At 55.1% G+C, this 27,838-nt stretch overlaps 1 protein-coding gene across 1 annotated transcript in view; it reads right to left on the bottom strand.

The window, feature by feature from the left end:
• Positions 1-10,408: 10,408 nt before the first annotated feature.
• The window catches only part of LOC104028017 (ankyrin repeat and fibronectin type-III domain-containing protein 1), a 221,210-nt gene continuing 203,780 nt past the window's right edge, over positions 10,409-27,838 (bottom strand). Inside the window, exons 6-23 of the mRNA XM_075718985.1 lie at positions 25,812-26,013; positions 25,278-25,485; positions 24,772-24,966; positions 24,388-24,501; positions 23,653-23,750; positions 22,107-22,197; positions 19,868-19,975; positions 19,514-19,613; positions 18,786-18,918; positions 17,461-17,580; positions 16,855-17,070; positions 16,325-16,491; positions 15,851-16,001; positions 14,913-15,081; positions 14,498-14,664; positions 13,720-13,930; positions 12,737-13,404; positions 10,409-10,696 (exon numbers count right to left, since the gene is read on the bottom strand). Of these exons, the coding sequence (XP_075575100.1) occupies positions 10,409-10,696; positions 12,737-13,404; positions 13,720-13,930; positions 14,498-14,664; positions 14,913-15,081; positions 15,851-16,001; positions 16,325-16,491; positions 16,855-17,070; positions 17,461-17,580; positions 18,786-18,918; positions 19,514-19,613; positions 19,868-19,975; positions 22,107-22,197; positions 23,653-23,750; positions 24,388-24,501; positions 24,772-24,966; positions 25,278-25,485; positions 25,812-26,013 (3,406 nt within the window). The remainder of the gene's footprint in view (positions 10,697-12,736; positions 13,405-13,719; positions 13,931-14,497; positions 14,665-14,912; positions 15,082-15,850; positions 16,002-16,324; positions 16,492-16,854; positions 17,071-17,460; positions 17,581-18,785; positions 18,919-19,513; positions 19,614-19,867; positions 19,976-22,106; positions 22,198-23,652; positions 23,751-24,387; positions 24,502-24,771; positions 24,967-25,277; positions 25,486-25,811; positions 26,014-27,838) is intronic.

Here is a 27,838-nt window from a genome sequence, read left to right as displayed (position 1 = left end):
TGAGAGAAATGGTGATGGAGCCACATCTCGGATTGAAGAGGCCTTCAGCATGTGTGTGGGCTCCCTAATGCCTGTCCCAGTCAGTCTGCCAGCTTGACAGCCAGCAAACTGTGGGACCGTGGCTTTTCCACGTAGAGGCAGAGCGAGGATAGCCACCATATTCATGTTACTCCAGGCCAGGATCAAAGCTGGAACCTCTTCAACAACCCAGGAGCCATCAACTGTCTCCTCTGAATACATCTGAAGTCTGGAAAATATCTTAAATATGGGAGAGGAAAGGGAGGGGTTTGATCCTCAGCTGGTGTAAATCAACGGAGCTCCATTGACATTGTTGGACGATTACTGAGACTTATGTCCTCTGACCCCAAAAATTTCTGGGGAGAGAGGTAATGACTGCAGAGCATTCCAGTGTTGCAAGAGATCTTCCTCCAGCCTGGCTGCAGGGAGGCTGTGACTCCAGAGGCTGGGAAGCACAGGGATAAGTGCCTGGGTGAGGAAAGGGAGAAAATGCCCTGCCCCAGGATTCCCAGCTCTGAGTCCCACACGGAAGGCAAGTTGGAAACAGAGAGGCTGGGCTGCAGGGACCATATCCCACGGGGAGATCTCATCCTCCTGCACTTTTCTGAGCATGGAGGATGGATGGCTCTGGATATAAGCACCATGATGTCTACCTCTGGGCAGCAGTGGAGTCTAACAACACCTGCCAGACAGGACTGAGTCCAAGTCCACTGGTGCCCACTGGTGCACACTGTGTACTATGGGAGCAATCAGCAGCTCACCCCACATCATCTACCCTACCTGCCTTGGGAGAACTTTGGGTTGTTGGCAATCACCAAGAGCCATGGGCAACGTAACCCTCCGCTCAAAGGCTGCTGATCCTCTGACAGACGAGCTGCGTCCAGACGTCCTGAGCAAAAGGCAGTGTTTGGTGGTGCGGGCTGGGTGCCAGTGCTGTGTGCTCTTTCCTGCGAGCAGCACAGAAAAGACCCTGGAATCAGCATGTTTACTGACAGACTCCTGCTCTGCTGGCCTGGTTTTCTAAGGAAATGAAGCTTGTGCAATCACATTGTCTGGGGGTGTCTGTTCCTAATAACTTCTCAGTCCACCAGCCAATTCCAATCCAATCTGATGGAGGGGGAGAGGTCTCAAAATATTGCATCCTCCCAAGTCTCCCAGCAGTACGCTGGGTGTTTAGCTGGGGTGCAGGTAAGTTGGACCAGGCAAGGAATGGAAGCATCTTATAGACAAAGTCACAGAGAAGAGCAACAAGGTCACAGCTGGCTGCCAGTAGGTAACCCACAGCCCCATTGGGAAGAGGATATTGCCAGCAGTGGCCAGAGCTGGATGTGCACCATCAGCTAGGAGAAACATACGTGTCCGGAAGGATGCGAGCTCCAGCTATGCAGGGCCTGGCGCTGCCTGCAGTTAGCGCACGTCTGGGCAGAGGAGGACAGAGTCTGCAGCAAGCCATGGCTGCCAGAACGTGTGGAGCTGAGCACTGAAAAACCTCCAGCTCCCCAAAGCGCTGGGGCTGAGGGATCCTTGGCCTGAAGGCGTGGGCTCCCAGGGGGCAGAAGTCTCCCTTCTGCTGGGGACAGGCGCTTCCAGGAGCAGAGCTCCGCTGCAGGCACCTTGCCAAGCAGAGTGGGACCCACAGCCGCCCCGCGTCGCGTCTCGTCTTGCTTCAGTCTGGACAGGATCTGGACAGCAGTGCCTTGTTTCTCCTCTCGTTGATGCTGGTTTAATTTGCTGAAGGCGTTCGATGGTGCACATGGTCGCTTCAGCTCAGCTCTGCCAGTAATATGAGCTTAACAGAGCTGGAGAGGACTTTTTTTTTTTAAGCGCCTATACAAACATGATTTGTTTTGTAATAACTCTTCTTCTGTTCTGTTTTGAAGGGGATGATGGCTCTGGGATCTGAGGGGCTGGGAGACAGCTCAGAGCTGCTCAAATTCTTCTCCACGTGCTATCAATTAACGTCTTCATTAAACACCCAGATCAAAGCCTCCTCCAGCCAGAGCATGACAGCATAACAGAGCTTGGCTTTGTGAAGTCACCCGCAATTGGTGACAACTTAAAAAGGGCTTGGTTTGTCCTGTACCAGCCACACATGGAAATGGGAGATAATGGCCAATGGAGGGAACAAGTGTCCTTTCTTGGCTCCCCGTCACAATCTGGACCAGAAAACAAGACCCAAGCCATGGCAAGTGAGAGGCACTCCCTGTGGTGGTGGATCACCACCCCTTGTCCAGCAGCCTGCTCCCAGGCCAAATCTCTGGTCCCACCGGTGACAAGGGCAACTCTCCAGTCGACTTCATTGAGACCTGACCTTGAATTAACCTAGCAAAGCAGGAGGGCTAGGGAAGTAATCTGGAAGGAAACACCATGACAAAATTGTCCAGATGGGTGTTTCCTAGAGACTCTCCAACACATCTTCTACCTCTATTTTACTTAACCTGTGGGCATCCATCCAGGAACCCCAGCCCCTGGCAGTGTCCCAGCTGCCCGTCTGCACCACCATGCACATCCTTGTGTGATCAGGCCTGACCAGCAAGGGGCCACAGCCTTCTGCTAGCATGGCTCTGTCTCTGCTTGCCACAGCAGCACGTCACCAGCTGACCCTGAGCCAGTCAATCATGCATCCTAGACTTTGTACAAATATTTGTGCATCAGCCTGGTGCAAAAAGGTATGTTTCCACTTATGGCCAAAACAACAAAACCTGGGATTTAAATCCCTGTGGCAGTTTGGGTGCACTGTTAATCCATGCTCAGTGCCCAGCCTAGAGTGGAGCGACTGCAAGACCATATCACAGGGTCTTCCCCTTGCAGAACTCTTCATTAGACACCAAGAAAGCTGACCCCCTCCAGGACACCTCGCAGCACTGGGTCCCACCCTCCTTCCCTGTCCGAGCATGCCGGGTACCACCACCTCACTGTGGTTTCTCACTCAGTGCTTGCAATGGGTGCGATGGCAGGACCAGGCAGCCCCTGTGAGAGGATGCAACCAGGCACAGCCAGGGTGTGCCCACCAGCCTGGTGGTGTGATCTACGCTCATGCTTTACCGATGCTGACTGCAAGGTGCAACAGTGGGACCCTGGTGTATTCTCCGTCCCTTGCTTCTGTGCCCAAACACACATGGTATTTGTGGCTGCTCTACCAAATGCCACCAAAGGGAAGTTTTCTTTAAAGATATATGGATCTATAATTAGTTGGTAATTTCCCGCATCCTTTAAGATAACTTTAGTAGACTTCAGCACCTGGTTTCAGCTTACTGGTGTCATTACAGGGTAAACTGTGGGCAGAGTGAAAATCCAGCATGCACAAAAGTGTTGCCCTCATCTAAGCCATGCTGTTGTATGAAAGTCTCCACCCCATGACATGCTGAGCTTTGCATCAATGAATGGCACTGTGGGGGACCAGGCTGGATTTGTTCTTAATGTAGATCAATTAACTGAGCATGTTGCTCATGAAGGAGCAGGAACAGCAGCGCTAGGGCCAGAAATAGCACAACACTTGGGAAGATAACATCTCCTAGTACGCACCTCTACCACAATGCTCACCCGTGAACCACAGCACACGCTGCTAATCCTTTCTGGGACACTTTGTCCCTCTGCCCCCTTATCCAGGCAGCATGGTCAGGAGCTCAGTGGGATGGATTTCCAGGACTTAGTGCATTTCATTTCCAGTTTTAAGGCACTGTTGGAAACTAGCTGTCTTAAGGGAAAACATTGGGAATCAGGTCAACTGATACCATCATGGTGATGGGCCCTCTATGACTGCAAGCAGCAGCAGTGACATTTGTCTGCCCAGAGTGCTCTGTTGTGGTTTGGATGTGGCGGGCACCACAGAGGGCTTTGAGGGAAGAGAGGAATGTGGCTGGCTCAGGAGCAGCACTTGCAGCTATTTCTGCCACAGCAAACTGCACCTCGACAGTGGAGCTGCTGTGATCTCCTGCAGGCTGGGCAGCCAGCTCCAGCCTGGGATTTCCCAGGGGCTGAGTCAGGTGAAAAGTGGGTACTAGCCAGCTACTCCCTAGCAAGGAGGTGCAGGACGTGCACAATGCCACTCTGCTCTTAGTCAGTGGCTATAGCTCTTGCTGCCCACTGCCTCATTTCAAGCAGTGGTACAGCAAGTCTAGGAATGGGGTCCAGCAGCTCAAAAATGGTCAAAGAGGAGCAAAATCATACTCTTGTTGCTATCTTAATTTACAGATCAAATTAAACTACTTCAGGACAAACACATTTGCATCTCCAAAGGTTCTTTGAAGCCTGAGTCATCAGAGTGCATGCTCAGCTTTAAGCATGTGGTTTACAGTCTATTGGATTAAGCTGGAGCTTGAGGGAATAACCATACAAAAACGTTGTTTCAACACATAATCTGTTGGGTTTTTCTTTTTTCTTCCCACCAAAAATGCCATTTTAGCCGTAATATAAATTTTCATAATAGATTGTTGGTTTCAACAAATGGTATCTTCCAAAATTCTTGAGTTAGAACAAACTTGTAGATATTCACTGGCCTGTTTCCATGTTTTGGTTTTTCAAGTGAAAATTAGTTTGGTTAAAAAAAAAAAGTTAGTGTTCGGGTTTTTTTTTTTTTTAAGTGGAAAATAAAATAAAATAAAGCACTATTGCTTGCTCAAGAGTTTTTAGTTTCGTGTTTTCAGTTCCTGTTTTCATGGTGGTTTATTTCTCAGGTCACTTTGGGAACAGAACAGTTTCCTGTGTCCTGGGAATTTTCATGGGGTGGAAAGAGCTGTTTTCTGCCTGGTCTATAGGTGGGTTTGGAGAACCTCAAAGCCAAAAAATCCTAGACACACCAAAGTCAGCCAGAGCTTTCTGATGGTGCTAACGTTTCCAGGACTCCCATCTCCTCCAATCCAAGTGTCTTTGTGGTTGGAAAATTGCAATCTTGGTGTAAAATCTGCATTGTCCAGCCTGGTTCCACACAGGAAGTGGCTTTGCCCATAGCGTACAGAGTACACCAGTGTGTGGTTTCTCGGGGAAACCTGGGCTGTCTGAGCAAAGGCTATTTGACAGTAAGCCTCAGGCCAACAGTGTTTTGCTCAGTGGCTATTCGGTGAAGCTGCATCCTCAGCGGGCATCTGTGCTGGGGATGGAAAGTGTGGGCACTCAGCAACCCCTTGATTCACCCAGCATAAATCTGATCACACCACATTTCAATTATACGGCTCTATTTATAAGCTATGTGGGTAAACAGTCCATGCAACCACACAGTAATTGCACAGAGTTCCTACACATGATAGAACAATAATTAACTTAGTAATCGCGTGTGCTGGAATAGCCCTGGAACTTCCACTGTGTGTGGATGGCTGGCATAGCTCTTGATCGCTTTCTTGCCTCCTGTTTGAGGGAAGAAAGGCTTCCACTGACTTCAACAGATTGACTCAGAGCATCTCTCCTCTGTGGACATTGCAGCTGCTTTATAGAATGGGTAGCTCTTCAGCTTTCCCCCATTACCAGAACTAAGGAAAGAAATTCCAAAGCAGAAACACAAGAGAGAAGTGTCCCAGGAAAAAAAAAAAGGGGGGGGGGGGGGAGGGGCAGGGGGAGAAGGTGGCAAAAAGTAAAAAGGCCAATAAACCCCCCCCCACTTCTCAGACTCAGAAAGCCAAACCTTGGGAAACACAAAGCTGGATTCATGTCCGATAAACTGAGCAACTTCCTTTGGATGGGGGAAAAGAAATGCAGATGCTTTAGAACTGATGCCAACAAGCTCCTGACTTCGGGGAGGAAATTCAGAGTGTCAAAATTCCGGTTTATTTCTATGAATCCATACAATGTGAGCAAAATACCATGCAGGGATGGCTCTTCTGGTGATGTAAACTAATACATTCTGATTAACCTTCTTGGAAGTATGCCAGGTTTCTCCTGCTGAGCTTCTGGACCTGGGTTTACCTCCAAGCAGAGGAAGCAGAAGACCTGGTTGCTGCACTGGACAAGCCAATTGGCTTTGACTGTTGCCAACAGCAAAAACTAATCCACTGATCTGCATTTAAACACTACTAGTGACGGAAGTGATGTTCACAAAGAGATGAAAAAAACCCTCACAAAGTACAAATTGTTCTGCAGCGTCATCTTTTGGTGCTCCACAGCACCTGGAAGAGGAGACCACACATCCCAGCTGAGGAGACTGGTCCCTGCCTCCCAGGAAAGGTAGGAAATGCATCTCTATGCGATGCCCACTGCTGCCCTCAGACCCTGCATGCTGCCAGCTAGAAGGGAAACCCCTGCTATTTGGTTTGCTGTTGGCTTAAGGTCAGCAGGAGATGAGCAGTGTTGGCCTAGCGAGCTTTCCTATTGAGCTCAGGTTTGTGGACAACAGGCTGCTCTCCGTCTCTCCCAGACCTTTGCTTCTGCCCCACCTCCCAGATAAGCATTGCTTATATCTGCCCTCATCCAGACGAGATTTTTAAGGGTGTCCCATCCACCAGGATGCAGGGTTGTCTGGGGTGTACGGCACCCAGGTAGGGACGGGGTGTGTGTGCAGGGCATCTGGGTGGCATGCCAGCATGGAGGGAGTTAGTGCACACAGGAGGTGCTCACCTGGGCTCAGGTGGGTGTATGGCACACAGGTGGGTGCATGCATGTACGGGCACAGTGGTGTTTGGGCCTGGATATTGGCAGTGCCTCTGGCTAGCAGTACTGGGGACACAGGCACTGCAGGGACAGTGATGTCTGTGCCCAGTGGTGCAAGTCTGCATAGGTACAGTCCCCGCCCTGGGCCCCTCCTGGACTTTAGCCTGCTTTGCTCATTAAAATACTGGGGAAAAGGGATTGCTACAAGCAAAATGATGCCTCTTCCAGTTCCACCTCCACTGCTCACGCATGCCAAGAGACAGCAGGGCTGAGGCCAGGTGCTCTGGCGATCTTCCTCCATCATCTGTGGCATGGTGCACATGCCAGAGTGAGTGCCACGCTGATCCCCACTGAGAAAGCCCCCTTCACCAAACCTCTGCCACCAGTGCAGTTAGCACAGAGTGCAAGGAGACCTACCAGGGCAAACACTGTTAATCCTTGTGCTGCTGAGAGTGCCTGCCCTGGCTTGTCCTTGCCTGACAGCAACACCTCGTCACGCCATGCCAGCTGCCCAGAGTGATGCGATGCTGAAGCTGGTGGGAGGTTGTCAGCCCCGTACCAGCCCTGCTCGGGCCACTTGCATGGCTTTGGGTTGGAGAAAGAAGGAAACAGAGAGCAACTGAGGCACAGGGGGGTGAAGAAGTGACAGAGCAAAGCTTGAGCCACCTAACCCAGAGCCTCAATGCTCCCTAGGCCCTTGAGCCACTAAGGCCCAGTCTTAACTGTAACACCATCCTGCTTAAGAGCACGTGACATAGCCTTCAAATATTAAAAAACAACCTTCATGTAAACAGCTCAAGGCTCCAGGCTGGTTCAAGCAGCCACATCGGCTCCCCACAGCACTTAGAACTGAGATTATAGTCTTAGAGACAGCTGCATACAGAGCCTACACAGCTTCTGCTCCTACTCCTTGGCCATGGGGAAGGGCAGAGTGTCTGAAGGCTTCAGGACCTATTTGGAAAGAAAATGTGGATGTGCCCATAAAGCCACCAAGGCAGAGAACGTGAAAAGATGCAACCACCTTCCAAGTGCCATTCTTCAAAAAAGGTTGTGTGGCAGAGCCTGTCCCAGAAACCCCTCTTCTTTACCCAGGCCCTCCTTGCTCTGCTCTTCATGGTAGCCCCACCTAATCATGCATCATTTACCAGCACAGGGCAGAGGTGTCTAAAGTCCATCTCACAAGGCTGAAAATGTGCTTGGTGGAGGAGTGAAGCTTCCATCAGGACATCACATGTCCCAGTGCCCCTGGTAGGAGGGTTTCCTACATGACTGCTATGCAACTCCCACCCTTCCCACTCTGACTGCATCCAACTCTGCTTCTACCCAGGCTCCTGCTCTTCCCCTCTTCCTCTTCCAGGCAAGAGGAGGAACTCCCATGAAACCACATACCACTTTTGTTCCCTACAGCCAAGTGATACATCCTGCTATGCAGCCAGAGAAACTCCTGCAGAAACGCACTGCACAGCCACTGAGATCCTCCCATGGGCAGGGGCTCTGCACTGAGAAATGTGGGTAACAAGATCCCAGCAGGGTCTAGCTGCAGAGCTTGCCCCATGTATACTCCAACCAAAGAGTCAGTCTGTCTTTGGGTCACTCCATCTCTCGATGGAGCAGGGCTTCTAGGAAGGGAGAACAATTGCTTAAGAAAATGGGAGGCCTTTTTCCCCTCTGGGGTCAAATAAAAGGGCAGCAAGAGTTACATGGACCCGTGCTCAGAAGCATCAGGAACACATGTAGCTTTCTGTACGTAGCCCTGCTCTAATACTGAATTCACTCTGTGACTTCCAGAAAGCCACTTAATATTTTTCCACCAGTTGTGCCTTCCCTCTCCTCTGCCCCAGGCTCTGAGTGAGCATCAGTAGGTGACGCATGTGAACAGGATCTTGCTAGGGAAGGGCCTACCCTGCAGCTCCTGCCTCTTCTGGATGTTGATCCCCATGGATGTCCAACAAGGACAAATTCAGTGGGAACCTCTACACTCACCAACCTGCTTCTTCCTTGACCTGGGAAAGTGGGATTGGTTTTAACTCGAGGCAGGAGATGAGCGAAGGGGAAAGAAGATGGGAGAAGTGCCTTTTGAAATGTTCATTTGCCACTTGCCTCCACGTCCCATAGCCGTGTCTGCACTGACGTCAGTGCGGTGCTGTTGATTTGCACCAGCTGAGGGGCTGGCACATGATCATCCCCTTCAGAGTGGCTTTGACATGGGGCGGTGAAGGGCTCATGCCGGGATATATTCCTGCCCGCACCGCACAGTGTGCTGCTGGCTCTCTGCAACATGGCAAAGAATGACGAATCTCTGAGGAGCAACAGCAGTCACGCGGCTGCCCACAAAGCCCCTGCCTTCACCTTGGCATCCAGGGACGGGGGTCTGCTGCCCAGCCCTAACCTCTCCATGCAGAGAGAAGGGGAGTGAGGTGGCCACTACAGGTGCATCAGCAACCAAAGTCTCACCTTGTGAAGGACTGCCAGCCTCGCACCTTGCTTGCTGCCACTTGCTTGAAAGCATTTGCGCCAGCTGCAATACAGCTGTGAGCTCTTGCTGCCTTCCACGCTCTTCTCCTGGTGTTCTTCCCTCGGTGGAGGCTGCAGGACTGGATTAATGCATTTAACTGCAGATGCTTGGGCCCAACACCACATGGAGGTGACTGCCTTTGCATGCCAAAGCTTATTTTACTGCCTTACAGAGCAACGAAGCCCAGAAAAACATTTTTAATTTGTGCTTTGCTCTCACACATGCGATTTGCGTGTTAACATAAACCTCCACTGGGTGGAAAGCATCCCATTAAACACTCCTGGGAAAGATGAACCCAGCCCTTGAAATCAGGGCTAATTTGGGGGATGAAGGAACACTACACATCAAGCCACAAGAAGGAAAAGAGTGATACGTAGTCAGCAGCAGTCATCTTTACTATGGACCACAGGAGATGAGAAAAATAACCTTGTTAAAACAGGAGACCTAGTGGCTAACAAAATGTCATGCTATAGGACATACAAGAGAGGCCAAGCACAATCACCAGAACAAAATGGCAGCCAAGGAGGAAAGAAAATCCCAGGTTGGTGCACAGGGTGTTGCAGCAGATGCTGCAACCTCTAGTGGTGGTATCAACACAACTGTGTGCATGTCTGTGTGTGCGTGGGGCTGGCCGCATGGGTTCCTGTTGCCTTTGAAACAAGTCAAAGAGTCTTCACCTCTTACACAACTCCAGTGTCTCTAGCACAATTATTATTAATTTTTTTCAGGAAAAAAATAATATTATCATTTTGTTCCAAGAACTATGTGCAAGAATTGTTTCTCCAGGTACAGTGAAAGGAAGGCAGATAGGAACACACCCTTCTCAGTGCTGTCCTTGTGACTTGTGCCCTCTCCTCATTGACACCACAACCCTCCCCAGCAATCCTCTGTGGCTTTGCCTTCAGTGAATCCCAAACAAGGCTTTTCAGAAAAAGAAGAAAGAAAAAAAAGGTATTGCTGCTTCTTGTAATATTTTTCCTCTCTCTCTCCCCCCCTTTCCCCTTAAAAATGTTTACTTTCAAAAATTCCATTCCTGCAGAGATTCCTCCCGAGCTCTGAGGTCTCCGCACTCCACCCTCTTCTTCTGCAGTCAGAAAAACTGAGTCTTGATGTCTCTTTGGTTAAAAAAAAAAAAAAAAAACAAACACAAACAAATAACACACAGCCCAGCATGATTCCATTCCACCGCGCGGATGACTGATGAGAGGGTGTCTGTGGAAGAAGGAAGCATCAGAGACGAGCTGTCTGCTCTCTGGAAGCTGAGGTCCCTGAGCCGCCCGGCCGGCTCTCCTCCTCTCATACAGTGGTCGCTGGCCCATACTGGAGCACCAGAGGGGATGTATCCTTGATCCGGACGTAGAACCGCCCCTCGGGCCGGGTAGTTTGGAGGGACAGAGGCAAGAACTCATTGGGAAGCCACTGCTCACTCTCATTGGAGGCGAACACCAGTCCAAAGTGCTCCAGCTGCTCCTCACTGTAGCAGAAGGCAGCCGAGGCACCCAGCATGCCACGGGAGATGTCGTTCATCTCAAGCACCACCAACTTCACCACCTCCCCGGCGGACGTCTGGCTGGTGATGTGCAGCTGTGGAAAGAGAAAGGTGGGAGAGATGGATGGTAAGGGGGAGGAACGAGGAGGAACTGGTGGCCAGAGACAGCACACGGCATGTCCTACAATGGTGATCACTGGGGTGGAGGAACAGCTGCTTCAAAGATGCCTGTTGAACAAGTGGCAGCAGCCAAGTGCAGAGCTGCAGGTGTGCTATGCCCTGGGATGCCTGGTGTGCTGGGGCCCCAACTCATGCACCACTTTCTTGCCTCCACTGCACTCCCTGAGTCCTTACAGCTCAACTCTTGCATGTATCACCTATGGATCGCCTGCTCTGCTCAGGCTGCCCCACCACCCCATTACCTGTGGCCAGAAAGGGCTCAGCCCCAGCACTGCTCCTGGCACTACTGAAGCGTCCTAGTGAAGTCCCTCTTGTGAGCAGGATCCAGACTGTCAGACCAGCTGAACCACAACAGCTCTGACAAACTACCAGTGCTGAGCTGAAGCCTCTTTGGGAAGTGGTACTAAATTTCATCCCATTCACAGGCTCAGGGTTCTCCCACCAACAGCTACCCTTGCTCTCCCTCTCTGCTTTCTTGGGGACTGCCCTCTGAATCCCAAATACAGCCGAGAAAACAAGCTCATCTGGGCTCTGGCTGCTAACGACCATCAGGAGTCTACTACTTGACTTCAAAGGCCCTGAAGAGGGACATCCATCCTTGCCCGGGCAAGGCGACGGTTTCCTTTGGCACATCTGTAAGGGCTTGCGGAGCAGCGCCCTGGCAGGGTGGTCCAAGCCCTCGGCCCACGTGAACCCTGCCAGCTCCGAACAATCATCGCAGGACTCAGCTGATTTATGCCAGCCGAGGAGGCTTTCCTTTGAACTTGGCTTTCTTCGAGAAGAACATCGTAAAACGCTTTCAAGCAGGCATGTCCAGAGCTTTGCAACTTCAAAAGCCACGTGGGCAGCCCGCCAGGAACCCAAGGGCTGTGCTTCAGTTGCATAGAAATCTATGGTAATTTCTCAAATGAAAAATAAATACTGCGAGTCAGATTACCCTCTGCTTCTAATGTCCCCGCTGGGTGCGGAGAGACCAGCTATCAAAACTCCCCAGAAATAAAACCCATCAGCCTGTCGGCTCTGTCCTTCCTCTGCCATTTTATGGGCAGGCTGTGCTCAGGCTGGTCTGTCAGCCTCCACTCTGGGCACTGGGAAATTTCACCAGGGGAAGGAGCTTTGTGGCTGGGAGCAAAGGAGGTGGCAGAGCCGGAGGGGGACCTGCCAAAGACATATGCCCTGGGGTCCTCCTCCATGGGGGAACCCACACAGAGCAGGTGAGGGTAATCAGAGCTGGGGGTGCCAGCTCTCAGCAGCAAAGCCCTCACGGAGAGGAACCAGGTCACACAGTGGCTTCAGTGGTCCCAAATGCCTGCAGCAAGGATGCAGCTTTGCCTGCTTGCCTTCACAGGCCGGAGACAAGCGGCTCCTGCTCTTCCATCCCCAAAGGCACTCAGGGCTGGAGGGAGGGGAGCAGAGACCCAAGGAGGAGAGGCTGTGGGAGGGCCGGGGACAGGGCAGGGGTGTGATAGTTGGATTTCAGCCAGGGGGGCTGATGTGTTTGAACACCAGGACGTGGTGAGGGAAACCCATCAATGTGACCTTTGCTCATGCCCTGCTCACTCTAGCTGGCACTAACCCACTATCAGCTGCTGAACCATGGACCAAGAGCTGAACCATGGCTCCACTGCCTTGTCCCTCAAAAATACCCTACCCGTGGCCCTGGCTCACCGGGGTGGCTATCCCGGGGTACCCTCCCCAGCAGTGGCTATCACTCCTGCAGAGCCATACATCCTGTTCCGTGCTGATGCGAGCCTTGTCACTATTGCAGGGACAAAGGAACAAGGGGTGGGAGTGCTGTGGGTCTCCAGGGGACCTCACTCCCTAATGGCGGAGGATGGAGAGGGCAGTGCCAGGTGAAGTGCATGTGAGCCCTTGTTGCCTGCCTCCTGATCCTGCCAGCCCTCTCCATCCGGGCACGGCAGAGCTGCAGCAGTGCCCTTTGCAGGCTCCAGTACCTTGACACTGGTCTCTTTGGAGAGTCCGGTTTCATACTGAGGGCAGACCCACAAGGTGACAGAGCCCAGCTTCTTCCCTCGGTCGGCCAAGTACCCAGGCTGCTCTGGCTGCTCCTGGAAGCTCTGAGTCCACTCAGCCGAGCGTGTCCGGAAGACGGGCTCAGAACCCTGCCCACCCTGGCCGTGCTTGGGGCTGGGCATGGAGCCAGTCCCCAGTCTGAGCTGGCTGCAGTGGCCTGCAGTCCTGCTCTCTGTCGGGGAGCTGTCGACGGAGCCAGGGCAGGACTTTCTGGCTGCCTGGCAGAGTGGTTTGGGGAAGTCCAGGCTGCTGGTTCGAACACAGTATGCCTGCCTCTTCTCTGTGATGCGCAGCAGCTCGATCTGTCGGCTGGGCAGGACAAAGTCGCTGTCGTAGAGCTCAGGGGGCGGCCGGGGCTCCTCTGGTGGCGGTGGTGGCGGTGGTGTGGTCTTTAGCTCGTGGGTCTGCAGGACATCCGGGGCACTGTCCCGGAGGGTGCGGGCAACTCTCCTGCTGCAGCACTCAGGTCCCGAGGAGGAGTACACCAGGTCAAGCTCCTTTGGGCTCTGTGCCCTGCTGGAGTCATAGTCGCTGTCGGTGGCCAGGAACACCTCTGAGGAGCCCTCCTCGTCTGACAGCCCGTGCGAGTCTGTGAGGGGCGTAAGAGAAGCAAAGAGGGGTTCAGCCTTGCTGTCGGCAACCCCGGCTGAGGGTTCGCACCAGATAGCGTCCAAGGAAACTGCTGAGTGTTTACCCCCTTGCCGTACCCCCGTGCTGCGCTCGCCAAGGCACAGGCAGGGCAGGTCCTGCCCCAACCGAGACTGACTACCCTGCCCATACTCCCAATGCCAGCCCTGCCTACACCCCCACGGTGCAGCCAGCCAGAGAAGCCCTCCCATTCCCCCCAAGCACAGGCAGCACCCTGAGCCCACCAGGCAGGAGCTTTACAAAGCTGGGTCCTTACCGGAGTTGAGCTTACGGCTGGTCTCCGGTGAGGGCGCTGGGGAGGGAAGGTAGTCAAGGTGGGATGAGGTGGATTGGGTTTTCTCCTTCATTGCACTGCCAGCCTCACTGAAGAAGCCGCTGAGAGACACCCCGCAAGAGGGCTGCTTGTACCGGGCGTGTTGCAGGGCATCCATAATCCAGCGCATCTCACGCCAGATCTCCTCCATTTGCTGCCAAAATAGGAAATGAAGGATTCCTTTCAAAAAGCAAGTAACAACAACAAAAAAAACCCACAACAAAACACAGGCTCTCCCCACACACCTTTTCCAAGAGGCAAAAGCTTTGGGGGAATCCCCAAGTCAGGAAATCCCAAGAAAGTGCTCTCAGGTGGGAAGATGCTGCTTCAGCCACCAGCAGCTGCTGGTTCAGCAGCACCTAAGTGCTGCAGGCAGCGGTGCTGGGAAAGGGGGTAGCATGGGTTGCTCTTTCGCACATCCATACCAAAATGCACTTCCAGGCCCTTTTCTAGCAAGGTGGGGGCCTGCAGAACAGGAGCCTCCAGGTCTCTAATCAGGTTTTTTTTACATGACCATTGCAGGAAGAAGTTGCTAGACAAAGCTCTGCCTGCTGCTGCCCATCTGCCATCAGAGAAACCCCATAGGGTCACAGCCAGGAACAGTGGTGTACGGCCCCGGTGGGGACACTCCTGCAGCTCATCCAGGGCATGACTGTCCTGGCCACATCCCATGGGCACCGTTGAGCCTGGCTCCCTCCTAGTGTGCTCCCACTCTGTGTACCTGGATGTAGTCCTGAACCTGCTGGTGCCTCTGCTTCGCGGTGGAGAGCTCAGCGTCGGAGAAGGCCTCCCTGAGGCTCTGCTGAGAGAGGAGCGACTCCAGCTCCAGGAGGGCAGACACTTGGCAGTACTGGATGATGAACTCCCGGTCATACGTGAAGAAGTGGACTGGGAAGGGAATGAAAAATATCAGGTCCCTTGCTGTGGATGCCCTGTGGGCTCCTCTGCACTCACCCAATGCAGGGAGGAGGCAAACACTCTAGCCCACCTGGAGAGCCCTCAGCATCCCCTCCATCCCTCCTCTCTTGGGGGAGGTAAGGGAGCTCCCGCCCACCTCACTGCCCATCCCAGCTCTTGGGAGGCCTCAGAGGACAAGGAGACCAGCAAGGTTGGGCTTTGGCATTCTCTCTCCTCACCTAGCTCGAAGATCTGCAGCGGCAGTGTGAGGAAGCCAGAGCGAGGGGTGTATGGGTTGTTCTGGCCCGGAGCAGTGCAGACGTCATCTGACGGAGGCAGCAACAGCAGGAAGGAGACCTGGCCCCCAAAGTCCAGCACCTCTTGGCTGTACAGACGGAAATCTTTGGCCTGCAAGAAGACACTGCAGATAACAGCTGCAAACATCACCTGGTGGGCCCTCCACTGAGTCCTCATCCACAGAGAAGTCCTCAGGGACCACCCACAGCCAGGGGACACTGCTGTTTCAGCACACAGTCAGAGGCTCCTTGCTTCTGGCATAACCTGCACACCCCTCTTACTTCTCCTAAAAGTCTCTAAACTACTGGTCAAAGTCACTACAACAGCGTCTCAGAGACGAAGTGCCACCGCCATGGTCTCAGCCCTGTTCAGAGAGGTGCCCTCACAGCTGCCTGGCCAGAAGCACATGCCTGGCACTGGGGCTGGTGGTCACCTTCCCAGCGAATACTCAGCATGGTGGAGGAAGGATTTCCTCCCATGCAGTCTGGTCCAGGACGCTGCAGCTCCATTCCATGGCTGGCCAGGGATCATTCTGCTCTGGAGGGGCAGAGCTGGCCGGTCTCATGCTCCAAGGGCTGAGCCCAGGACCAAACCACATGTCAGGCAATAATGCAAACCCAGATTCAACATCCTTGCTTCGGAGGTGCATGTGACGGTAAGACAAACAGCTCCTGTGGACACTGTCCTTGGGCAGGCAGATGCTTCAGATGCTGGCTGTCCACCACTTGCCTTCTATTTGCATGGGACTAAAATCTGATTGATGCTTCAGGCTCGCAAAGAGGGACCAGGGGCGGTGGGACCCTGCCTGCCGCGGTGACCAGCATGGTGCTGCACGGCTCATTCCCCTCCTTCCTCCCCAGACTTTGGCACCTGACTGTACCTCTTGCAGTGGGATGTTGATCAGGGTCATCAGCTCCTTGATGGCCACTTGGAGCTCCTGAAACAAGTGGTTCTGGGAGGTCTCAGCCTCTGGCTCTGCAGAAATGGGCTCCTCCATGCTGGCCATCTTCTGCAGCCATTCCCACTCCTCCCTGGAGAAGGGAGAGACAGACATGTGCAGGAGGGAGCAGCTCAGGGTGGACCTGAATGTGCAATTGCTATGAGAGCTGTGTTTGCTTGGCTGTTCCTCCCCAGACGGTGCAGCACCCCAAGGGATGTGGGAGTTGTGGAGGTAGAAGGGGACCTGAGTTTGCTGCAGCTCCAGGCTGCCCTGCATGGCAGGCACTGGGGCTGAGAGGGAACATTACGCTGCTGCCAGGAGCCCAAGAGCAGAAGCATGAGGTGATGGGTGCTCTCAGGCTGGATGGGAGAGAGGACCCTGGCTGCCCTGGGTGAGTTGCCCTGCAAGCCCCACCTGGAGATGTTGGGGTTGGAGCGAATCTTGACATGACACAGGATGTTGGGGAGCCGCTCTGGCACTAGCACTCGGATCTGGTCTACGGCGCTGCAGAGCTTCAGGTAGCCCAGGTAGAGGCCCGGGGAGAGGGCATGGCTGCTCCGCTGGTGGTAAACCAGCTTGTCCTGAGGAGAAAGGCACTGCTGGATTGAGCAAGCCCTCACAGCAGGGCTTTCTCCTGCCCTCATGCCAGTTGCTGTGGCACAGCCAGCCCAGCCAGGAGATGGGAAGCGGCAGAGCAGGTACAATCTGGTGCTGCTGGCATGAATCTGGCACCAACCTGGTATCTCCCCTCAAAGCTCAAAACCCAAAACAATGTTTTTACTTGCTGGTTGGACTCCGCTCCCCCTCTGCCTGCAGCCAGGACCAAACCCTCAGTAGCCTGTGTTCTGCCATGGCCTTTCCAGCCCGAGGAGGAGCAGGGAGCACTGGTGGTCCCACAAAGAAGCCCACTGCAATCCCCTGCCATGACAGCACTGGCGCAGCACCTGGATGGAGATTAGCAGTGTGTCCAGAGCAGTGGGCTCCTCTGGGGAAGACACGGACTTGCGGCTGGTCTGCAGCTTGCAGATGGGAACCCAGCGGACGCTCTCAAAGGTCTGGTTGGTCTTCACCTCCTTCAGAGTGACGATGAGGATGTTGCCCTGTTTGTCTTTGACAGGCTCGAAGAAGACCTGACCCAGGTCCTGGACACCCAGCAGCCCCTGCACGATGGGATGGGAGGGCAGGAGAAGGCAGCAGGTCAGGGGACATCCTCAAGGCACAGCGCTCTGTGGGTCTGGGCAGCCAGGACATGACTGGGGGTTTCCCCTCTGCCTGCTGGAAACCAGCCTGCCCTGCAAAGCACCCACTGGCAGCCCCCTGTCCCTCTGCACAAGATTGCCATGAAGCCTGACACCCCATTGCCCCACGACCGGGGTCCTGCCAGGGAGGACAAGGCAGGGGCACCCGGTGCTGCTGCTGACCGAGCCATGGGCAGGACTGCCAGAGCCTTGGGTTTTCCTGGCTGTGGCACATGTGCATGTTGCTCCCAAGGGAGCCTGGCTGACAGTGCCCTCCAAAAAGTGCTCACTCCCTGCCAGGCCCATCCTCACCTGCATTTGTGAGATGGCCAGCAGCATCTTGAAGCGTGTCTGCAGGATGCAGGAACAGGATGACTGGGAGACAGTGACACACTGCCGCAGCCACAGGATCTCATCCCACATGCATGACACCTGCAGCACATGGAAAGGCTGTCACCACTAGCCACCGCTGCCTGCAGCTGGTTCACACAAAGGTGTTTTGGGGAAATCCATTTGCCTTTCTGTTTGAGCTGAGTTAGGAAAGTGCACCTGCACATATCACATCTCAGCAGGGGTGCAATTTCCTATGCCACAGGCACCCCGAGATGCCTCCAGAGCCTGTACCCAAGGGAAGCACCATGCCGTGTCCACTCAGATATCTGTCTTCATCTAGGACTGAGACCTTCTTAAGCCTGAGTAGAAGATAGCTAAGAAAGGGAGGGAGAAAATAGCCTTCTCTCTCAGTAGATAAGGACCATCCAGCAAAAGATTTTGGCCCTGAGCTGCCCACCTGCCCTTTCACTAAGCCTACGGACAGCAGAGGACCAGGCAGCAGCACCGTGTACGTCCTGCTCTGTACAACAGAGGCAGAGCTGCATGGCATGATGCTGTGGTGAAGCAGTTAAATGGCTGAGAAGCCACTGGCATCCCTGTGGAGAGGCAGCGGCCACCTGTCGTGGCACGCAGCCTGCCCAGCCCTGCCCAGTGCAGCACTGGTCCATCGCCCACCCATTGTGGCATGCAGGCTGCCGAGCATGGTGCTAGTCCATCGCCCACCTTTGGGCTTCCAGGGGCTGGGGTGGAAATGCTGTTCCCTGGTGGTTTCTCAGTCCATGATGAACACCGGCGAACAGCAAGCCTGTGGGCTGCCTGTACTGCCAAGCCCCAGTGCCCAGGGCAGAGGGGGAGCTGCTGCCAGACGAAGGCAGCAGTGGTGTACGATGTCCTCTTGGTTCACCCCGGCACTCCTGGGCTACAACTGGCTCTCAGCATCACTCTGCCCCACAGAGCATGGGAAGACAGAAGCACAGCAGAGGTCCCGGAGGCACAGCAGAGGTCCTGGGAAGCCCAGGAGTTGCCAGATGTTGTATTGTCTGGTGCAAGTAGCTGGAGTAGCTTGTGCTCACTTTTGTGCACATGGGGCGTCCCCTGATGCTGCTCCCAGCCTCAAATCAGACCCAACCAGCCCCGGAGAAGGCCCCACAGTGCCCCATGCACATTTGGCACAGGTGCTCCGCAGATCGCGGTGGCCATCATCTCAGCAGCATCCAGGGTGGTGGCCCAACAGACCGAGATGTATCAGGAGACACAGTGCCACTGTGCTCCAGTGCACAGCACAGGGTCCCTGGGCCACCCACCTTGGTGAACCAGAGAAAATCCTGCATGAGCAGGCAGGAGTAGGTGTCATCAATCTCCACCAAAGGGACCTGGTCTTCATGGGTCACCAAGATATTGTCGTCCTTGTAGAAGATGGCTGTCAGGTAGAGGCCCCTGCATGGGAGGGAAGACAGACTTCAGTGTCACCCCCAGCTGCCAGCTTCATTTTCCAAAGGGTCTCTCTCCCAAGGGCAGAGCAGATGCCCTGCCCCAGGTCTCAGCTCTTCTCCAACAGCCCGTGGCAGAAGCAGCACACAGCTAGTACAGGAGCAGGAACAGGAACCCAATGCTGCTGGGAAGGCGAGCCTGGCCAATGCCATGGCCGATGCCCTGGGACAAGCACAAGGGAGGCTGACGAGGCCAGGCCTGTGCAGGAGACATGCTGGAGTGCCTGGAGACCAAGTGTGAAGGTGGGTGGTGGGGTCTAGAGGAGGGTGGGGTGTTGGGTGTTGCTGAGAGATGGTGCAGGGATCTGGGTATGGGCACAGCTTGGCCAGTCCAAAGGGATACACCAAGGGGAAACGTTTGAATTCTGGGCAATGGGACTCATCTCCACTGACACCACCAGCTTGCTGCAGGCAAGGACCCGTCTCTGAGTACCCCCAGTCCCTGGCCTGTGCATGCAGCTCCTGGCCGTGCCCAGAATGGGCAGCCCTATGTCCCCACTGAGAGATGGGCTCTCCATCACCCCTGCACATCAGCCTCTCACCGCTTCAGTGTCTTGAGAAACTTGCTGCCAGGGTGGAAGAGGTGCTTGAGGCTCTTGGAGACAGAGTGCTTCCTGCTCTGCGGCTGGTTCTTGCAGGGCTCTGGGAAGCAGAGAGCAGACGATGCTGCAGCAGGAGACGAAGGGCCATGCCAGCAGCCTGGTGGCATGGCATGCCAGCCTGGTGGGAAGCCTCTGCCAAGGTCTCCACTGCCTGAGCTGTCTCCCTGCAAAGCTCATCCATGGGATAGGCCTACTCCTGGTGCCACCCCAGCTCCCCAGACCATGTCACAACCCTGGGGGGCCCAGCTGGATCCCCCACCCCAGCCTCTCCGGAGTGCTGTGCCGTGCACTCACCGTGGCAAACGCAGTGCTGGTGGATGGTCTTCACCTGGCCCAGAAGATGGTCCAGAGCTTCAGCTTGTCCCCTTCGCCGTGGAGCCCGGCCGTCATACTCCCGCCAGTCTGTGGAGCACAGACCAGCATCACCCCAAGCACCAGGCCCATCATCCCCAGCACCTACCCCTCAGCCTGGAAGAAAGAGGGCTTCTCATCGCCTCCTTCCCATGGTAGGTCACCTCCTGGCACCCCACCTATGTGTCCTACAGGCATGGCATGGCATGGCAGCAGTCATGGGTGCTGGGCTTTGGGAGATCCCCAGTTTTGCACCCGTCTTCCCAGGAGCGCCCTGGCTCTGCACAGCACCCCATGGCCATCAGCCACTCTGCAGCACGGCAAGGACATGACAGAGGGAAAGAACAAGGTCCCGTCTGTTGCTGCTGCAGTTCACCAGCCTTAAAAAATAAAATTCTTTCCAGTGTCTTCCTCCAGGTCTTCCCTGGAGCTGCAGCTTTCTCCAGGCAAGTGCTGAGAGCTGTGCTCACCTCAGCAAACACATAAATAAGCTCTCCTGGCAGCTCTACCTGTTGCAAGACGGCAGCAGGACCAGGAGTGGGGCTGGGGACCCGCTGGTGCTTCTATGTTAGCTTTACATTAATTGTTTTAAACACCCCCTGTGTCCTGCCTGCTGCTGTTTTCCATGGAAAGTTCAGCTCTGTTAACTTTGGCTGGGGCTCGCCACTATTTTTAGGAGCTTTAAAAACACCCAGGGAGGTGCCTGACTATATTCTGCTGGGCCAGGGAGGGATCTTTACTGAAGGGAAAAATATTAATGGAGATAAAAATAAATAAACCCCACTCATGTCTGATTCACTTCAGCTGTACTCTGTATCAATGCTGCGTGGATCTTGGTCACAGGGAACGTGACCCGTGCGGGATGGCAAAAGGACTTTAAAGTGGTGCAAACATGACTGACACCCGCTGCCAGGACAGGGTAAAGCCAGGGCAATGCAGTGCATGGATAGGCTCGCTCTATGCATTCATATACATGCAAATGTATTTTTGCATCTTTCCATACCGGTGCTATAGTGCTTGTGTATCTGCAGCTAGAGCTATGCATGGTGCCTGCACATCTCTGGCTCCATCGCTGTTCACGTGCTGTCAGACCTGCACCTCGACACGTACATGGTGCATTCACTGTTCACATGCAGCAGCATGCCTGGTTCCTCGCTGCCTGCAAGCATGGTGGCAGGGACTGTGCACCCACTGCCCTGCTGCCTGCTCATTGGGATGGGCTCAGCCTCCCCAGGTGCGCATGGCTCCTTACACATCCAATGGTGCTGATCCTGCGGGACCACCATGCAGCAGAGACCCATCTCAGGACCAGTGGTGAGGGGCAGAGGCCACCTCGGAGCCTGCTCAGCCCTGAACTTCACCCTTTGGGGCTGCTCCTTCCATTCAGTCCTCCTGGACTGTCTCCCCCAGCACCCTGGGGTGCCTTGTGTGAAATTGGGTGGCTTTCCCCCCTGTTTGCCCTGGTGCCAGTGTGGGAAGGTGAGTGCTGACAGCCCAGAGCTGGTCTCTGGTGGGGCTCGTGACCCTCTTCCCAGCTCGGTGCCAGGGAACGTAGGTCCCTGGAGCTGGGCTGGATGGGCAAGAGCATGCAGTGGCACAGGGAGGGCTCCAGGCCCACTGCCATGCAGGACCAGGACAGTTCCAAGCCCTGTGGGGCATCTCCAGGGGCTGAGCTGGGGCATTCCACCATGTATCGCCTCAGCATGTGCCAACAGCAGTTTTGCACAAGCTTGGCCGCTTTGGGGCAGATGTCATTGAAGTAGTAAGGAGTGACCCCTCCCACAAGCTGCCTTGTGCTAAATTACAAACCTCTGCTAAAAAACCCAGAGGTGTTTTTCCTTCCTTTAACTGAGAAAGCAAAACATCCTCTCTCCTAGCTTCCTCCTTAGGATGAGCTGATCCAGGTGGCCTAAAATGGCTCAGGCTTTACCAGGCAGCCAGGAGAATTTCAGGTTGAAAAATTAATATTTGACAAAGCTCCTATTGGCTGGAGGAAGCCTTCCAGACCCCCAGGCACAGCCTCCCTACTTGGCCCAGGACTCCAAATGCTGCCTCTGCTCTTGGGTCCATCAGACCCCATCCCAGCAGTGAGAGGGAACCCGATGACACAGGGAGCTGCCTCCTCCCCCCATTCATCCCACAGCCAGTGCCAGCTCCTGTGGGCATTCCCAGTAGTACTTACTGGAAGGGATGGCGAAAGGGGGCACAGATGCTTGCGGGGGACCCCAACCCTTCATGTTGTAGGCAGACACCTGGACATAGTAAGCTGTGCCCTGCAAGAAGGGAAGCCACACTCAGCACACCAGCACCTCTCCCGGCTTGGCATGCGAGGGAAGGAGGATCCCCCCGTAGCCCAGTACAGCATGAGAAGTACTAATCTGGCAGCCCGCACCCTGCGTCACCGGCTCTGACCTCCCCCAGCTGTACAAAACTCTTGTTATTAGACACTAGAGAATCCCCACAGCCTGGGTGGCTGGTTTTGGGGGGGAGGCAGAGGAAAGATGGGACACTGTGAATGCCCCTTGCCAGAGATGCTCTGGCCCCAAAGACATGGGGCTTCCACAGCCTGGAGGGTCGGGGTGCTGCCTTCCTACTGGGATGCGCAAGGATCTGACCCCTGGAGAGAGGGAGCTGGCCCAGCGCTGTCAAGGGCTTGTGGCATGCCGACAGTGATTAAAGCTCAGTCAAGCTGCCAGATGTTGCAAGGCCTCCAGGCACTCATGAAGGAGGACAGGAGCCTGCGAAGCAGCTCTGAAAGCATGATTGATGGGCTCAGGCCAGCTCCTTGCAGCAGTGCTGCTCCAGGCTCCACTTGAGTGCCATCCTGCTGTGCACCAGGGCAGCTCTCCCACCCGACAGCAGCTCTGGGGCTCTGGCACCGCTGCCCTGGCTAAGCCCCTCTAACTGTATCGACGGCTTTCCCTGCTCCTCGAGCCGGTGGTCCCTGCTTGCCTGCCTGCCTGCCCACCCTGGAGCTTCAGCACTGCACCTCCCTGGTAAGGGCAACCCCATCCATCCCAGCATCTCCCTGTGTTCCCATCCCAAGCTCCATCTTGCCACAGTCCCCATCCCACCGTGGTCCCAATCCTGCCGTGTCTCTTCCCCCACCAGCCCAATGCATGCCAGGGACAGGATGGCAGCCGCCAGGGAGGGGACAGCTGACAGGCAGCGTGGCCGCTAGAGTTCTCAGGGAGATAAAACAGCAGGAAGCCCCAGCCCCAACCAGCCCGTGACCTTGCCGAGCTCCTGGAGATGGAGACGGGGCTCGTCCCCCCTCTCCAATGAGCGATGGGGCTGGTGCAGGGGGGTGATCTGTGCAGGTGGCAGAGGAACGAGCCACTGATTTATTGCCCAGGAGGAGCACGGGTGAAGGTGGGAGCAGGGACAGAGGATAAATCAGGCATTTGGTGAATGGGCCTATTCTGCCTTTCACTTGAGAGTCCCCAGGCACCCTGTGCAGGGGACTTTACCATTGCTAGGCCATCCATGGCCATGCAGGGACAGACAGATGCCTTTCCTGGCCTCACGCTCTTAGCTCTGCCCATGGGCTGTGCTGAACACCACTGTGGCACAATCCTATTCCTCCTGCTTAAAAAGATGCCCCATGCCCTCCCCACATCAGCTGCAGGGAACAATCCCACAGGCTGCATCATGGCCAGTGGCTTTTCCTGGCTGTGGGCTCTCCCCCCCAGCAGCCCGGATCCCTGCAGGTCACCCTGACAGCTTACCGACACCAGCCCCCGGATGGTGAAGTGTAGGTTCTTCAGCTTGTCGATCACAGCCTCCCCCAGTGGCGGCGAGAAGGTGGGGGAGCAGCTCCACTCCACTGAAAGGAGAGAGACCCCAAGGTGCTGTGTGGCCTCGGAGCAGGGACAGGCTATCAGGGCTGGCTGCAGCATGTTGGGGCCAGCAGCTGCAACAGGGACCACGGGCAGCACCGGAGCTGGAGGCAGCAGAGTGATGGCAGGGGAGAGGGGGAGCCACAGCAGGGGGGACGGCACGGGGAGCTGTGGTCCTTCTCACCAAGCCACATCAGACAGGATCAGCACCCTCAAATGATGGGTCAGGAGCTGGGGATGGAGGAAATTCTTCCAGAAGCCAAAAATATCTGGTTTAAGTAGGTGAGGGGCACAGGAGTGGCAGGAAAGCAAAGCCCCCCTGGTGTGCAGAATGAGGGGGAAGCAAACAAGTGGCACCCTGAGTTTTGCTTTGGGGCCGGACAGCAGTTTGGTCCAGCTCAAACTGTTTGGGTGGTGGCTGGGCTGTCCAGCAGCATGCAGCCCTGGCTCCTCTGTGCTAGAGCACAAAGGTGGTTTGACAGGGGCTTGGCAGCACTGCCCACACCCCCAGCATGCTGGTGTGGTGTGCATGGGGTAAGCACCCCAGCATGCCCTGCTGGCACACTCAAGGCACCTGCCATGGCTGTGTGTCCCCTGTACTGCTGTGAGGACCCCGGTCCTTACCTTTGTACTTGGTGACAACGGCCGAGTTGACACTCAGGGGCTCCCAGAAGGTCACCTGCACTGAGGAGCTGCTGGCCACGGAGAGGTGGACATTGGTAGGGGCATCCGGCACTCCTGGGGACAGAGAGCGCAGGGACCACTACAGCGCGGATGGTCACTCTGAACCCCTCAGTGTCCCTCCTGGGCCTCTCCCTGTGCCCAGGGACATGTTCCCGGAGCGCTCATCCCCCATGCACCCATACAGCAAGCCCTGGCTACAGGGTGTGGGGATCCACTGACAAGTGCTGGTGCAGTCCTGTGCTTGGACCACGCACAGCCTCGCTCCTTTCCCCAGTGCAGGGGCTGCCCCACCCCGGTCCCCCAAGCCCTCCTGTGGGCACTCACGGGCATGCTCAAACCCTGCCTTCATGCGCTTGTAAAGCCGGTATCGCCATTCCCAGGCCTTGAGCTGCTTCTCCTTCTCGGAGCAGTCGGTGTTGGGCATCTCGTTCACCACCTGTGCCATCAGCTCATTGACGCGCTGCTCTGCTTCCCGCACCAGTGTGGAGAGGTGCAGCGAGCGGCTCTCCAGGCTCACAACTGTGGGGTGGGTGGGCACAGCCATGGGTCCCAGGAGGGGAGCCAGGAGGAAGGAAGACAAGGTGGTTAGGGCAAGCCCAGGCTCTGCTGGCACCAAGTCCCCACCCTGAGACCCCACCCTGCCCTCCATGTTCTGCTCCTGGGCTCCACTCAAGTGCAGGGCTCCACTCAAGCCCCTGCTACAGCCTGCACCAGTTTCCCCGAGCCCAGTGACCACCTCCCTACCCAGACCCCACTGCCTGGGATGCCCCGCTCCACCAGGTTGGAGACCCAGGTGACAGGCACGGCACAGCTCCTCCACACCAACTCACAGTGTGGGCTCTCCTTTGCTCCCGCCTGCAGCAGGGCCCTAGCGATTGGAGCATTGTTGGTCATGATGGCGATGTCCAGGGGCAGTAGCCCCTCACTATTGGGGGTGTTGAGGTCCAGCTCCTCGGGGCTGTACTGCTTCAGCAGCTCCTGAACCCTGTCTAGGTCCTGCAGCTCCACAGCCTCGAAGAGGGCAGCATTGCTCTGGAACTGGGTGGAAGGAGAAACACAGGGCAGCTGAGCACAGAGTACCCTCCTCCACCCCACCAAACACCCTAGTCCCTCACCAGCACCCCACAAACCCAAACAGGGTGGGCTGCTTTGGTTCCAGGGGCTCAGGAGCATCAGCTCTTTGCAGACACAACTGGATGATGATGAGTAAACACCCAGGCCAGCTCCAGCTGAACTTGCTCCAGGGTGGCTTCACTTAACGCACTCCTGGGCTTCCACCCAGGTGACAGCATCACCCACACACAGACTGTCCATCCCCATCTTCCTGGCCACAGCAGCACTGGATGGAGCCAGTGGGCACTAACCAGGTAGGACTTGCGGAGCTTCTCCTTCTCGCCCCGTCCTGCCAGGCTGCCCTCGTCAAAGGATGTGTAGTTGACGCGGAATTTCCCCGACAGGTTTCGGTAAAGCCTCTTGGCCGCATTTGGTGAGGAAGGGCCCGGTGGCTTCCTGGCCTGTGCCAGCTGCAAGTCCCGCATCTGCTGTGTCATTTTAGGGGAGGATGACCTGAGAAAGGGCAAGAAGGTGTGGGGAAATGAGACATGAAGGATGTGCCAGAAAGGCAGAGGCACATCTGCAGTGTCAGGACTGAGGCACAACCCAGGAGAGTCAGAGCAGTGCCAGGACAGCACCGATGTGAGCAGCTGCGAGGCAGATGCTGGTGCCAGCAATGCCCTCATCTGTCTGTTATCAGCTGAGGCAAGTCCATTCCTCCTCCCCATCACTGCTGCTGGCCCTGGGGGGGTCCTGAGGGGCACATATGAACCCTGCAGGTGAGACATTTCCTTCCAGACCCAAGGACCGGTCTGGCCCCACACTGCTCTTGAGCTAGGATGCCCCAAGCAAGCTCAGGCTGCTCAGTTCTGCAACTGGTCCCCATCCATCACACCAGGGAAATCTCTCCTTACTCCCAGTCTCCACCATCCAGCTCCTACAGAGATGGGCTGCCCCATCTGGGGCTGCCCATACTCCCTCGGCAGTGGGGGCTGCAGGGACCAACAGACCCCCAGCCCTGTGCTGGGTGAGTGCTGCCTGCCATGCAGTTGGGTTGGGACAGCCTCGTGCACCTCCACATCCATCCATCTAGCAGGAACCTGTCTCCTGCACTTATCACCATCCCTCAGCCCTCTTTGGTATGTGACTTTCCTCAGGGTCTTTATTCCAGCAAAGGACACGCTCTGAAAGTAAAGTGAGAGCAGGGAATGGGCAAAATGCCATTTCTAATGGCACCAAGAGAACACCAGGTCCCAGTGGGGACCAGTGACCTCCAGTCTCCTGCTCACCAGCAGACCCAGGCTCCACAGCTGTTCCTCACCTTCTCCATCCACATTGATCTTTTCTTCACTCTGATTTTGATTTCTACTTTAAATAGCCATGATAAATATGCGCAAGTCACTAGGAAAGCTGGCATCTTTTCTTGGCTTCCCAGAGGGGGAGCTGCCCTTCTCCCTGCAGCCGTGACCCTCAAGTCCCCACCAAGACCTCATCCCCAGCGGGCAAAGTCCCCGTCTTCAGTGCGAGCATGGCCTCGCTGCTGTGTGGGGCTTTTGCCCATGAGTCATCCCTTAAAGCACTGAGAGTTTTCACTGGTGTCAAACATCTGGTCCCCTTCTTGCCATAGCCCATGGCACAGTTCCCAGACAAGGAGCATCGGGTCTAAACAGCATTTAGCACAACTATGTTTAACACAGTTTCTCTCAGTTTTGACCTCATAGCCCTGTGTATAATGTCATATATTTAGGGGCAAGGTCTTCCCTGTATCATTTTATTGGTTAAATATCAAGCAAGGGGTAAGCGTGATAAAAAGCATGAGTTGTCTAGAAGGACGTGACAAAATGCTACTGTGATGCTGTGCCTGTGATGATGATGTTTATAAAGCCATCATCAGGAGGCAGGATATTAAGAACAACCTCGTTACGTGCATCATCCTTATTTCAGATTACACACAGCGGGCTGAAGAAGTCCTTTAATGATTTTACCTTTTATTACTGTGATATTTAAAAGCAGAAAATGATGGGGTGGTTGGCTCCTGCCAATCACTCATCTCACTGGCTTCAGCCTACAGATTTAGAGGTCTCGAGTGTGGCCCAAGCCACAGTGTTGAGCTGCTACCCTGGATACCTCCAGGGATGGGCATTATCTGAATGTAGGGCCTTACAGACCAGACAGACAGACAGTGAACACCAACCATATGAGCTTCAGGTGGCAACACACCCCTAAGAAACCATGCAGAGATGGTTGGTGAGATCCGTGCAGCAGGGTCCTGCTGGTTCTGGTGGGGAGGAAGGAGAGCAGCTCTCCACCAGGACGGCATCACCACATGGGGAGAGAC

The sequence above is a fragment of the Pelecanus crispus genome, chromosome 11 (genome assembly GCF_030463565.1).
Source record: "Pelecanus crispus isolate bPelCri1 chromosome 11, bPelCri1.pri, whole genome shotgun sequence".
NCBI classification, from domain to species: Eukaryota; Metazoa; Chordata; class Aves; order Pelecaniformes; family Pelecanidae; genus Pelecanus; species Pelecanus crispus.
Note: the sequence above shows the minus strand (reverse complement) of the source record. Positions and strands in the feature narration are given on the sequence as shown.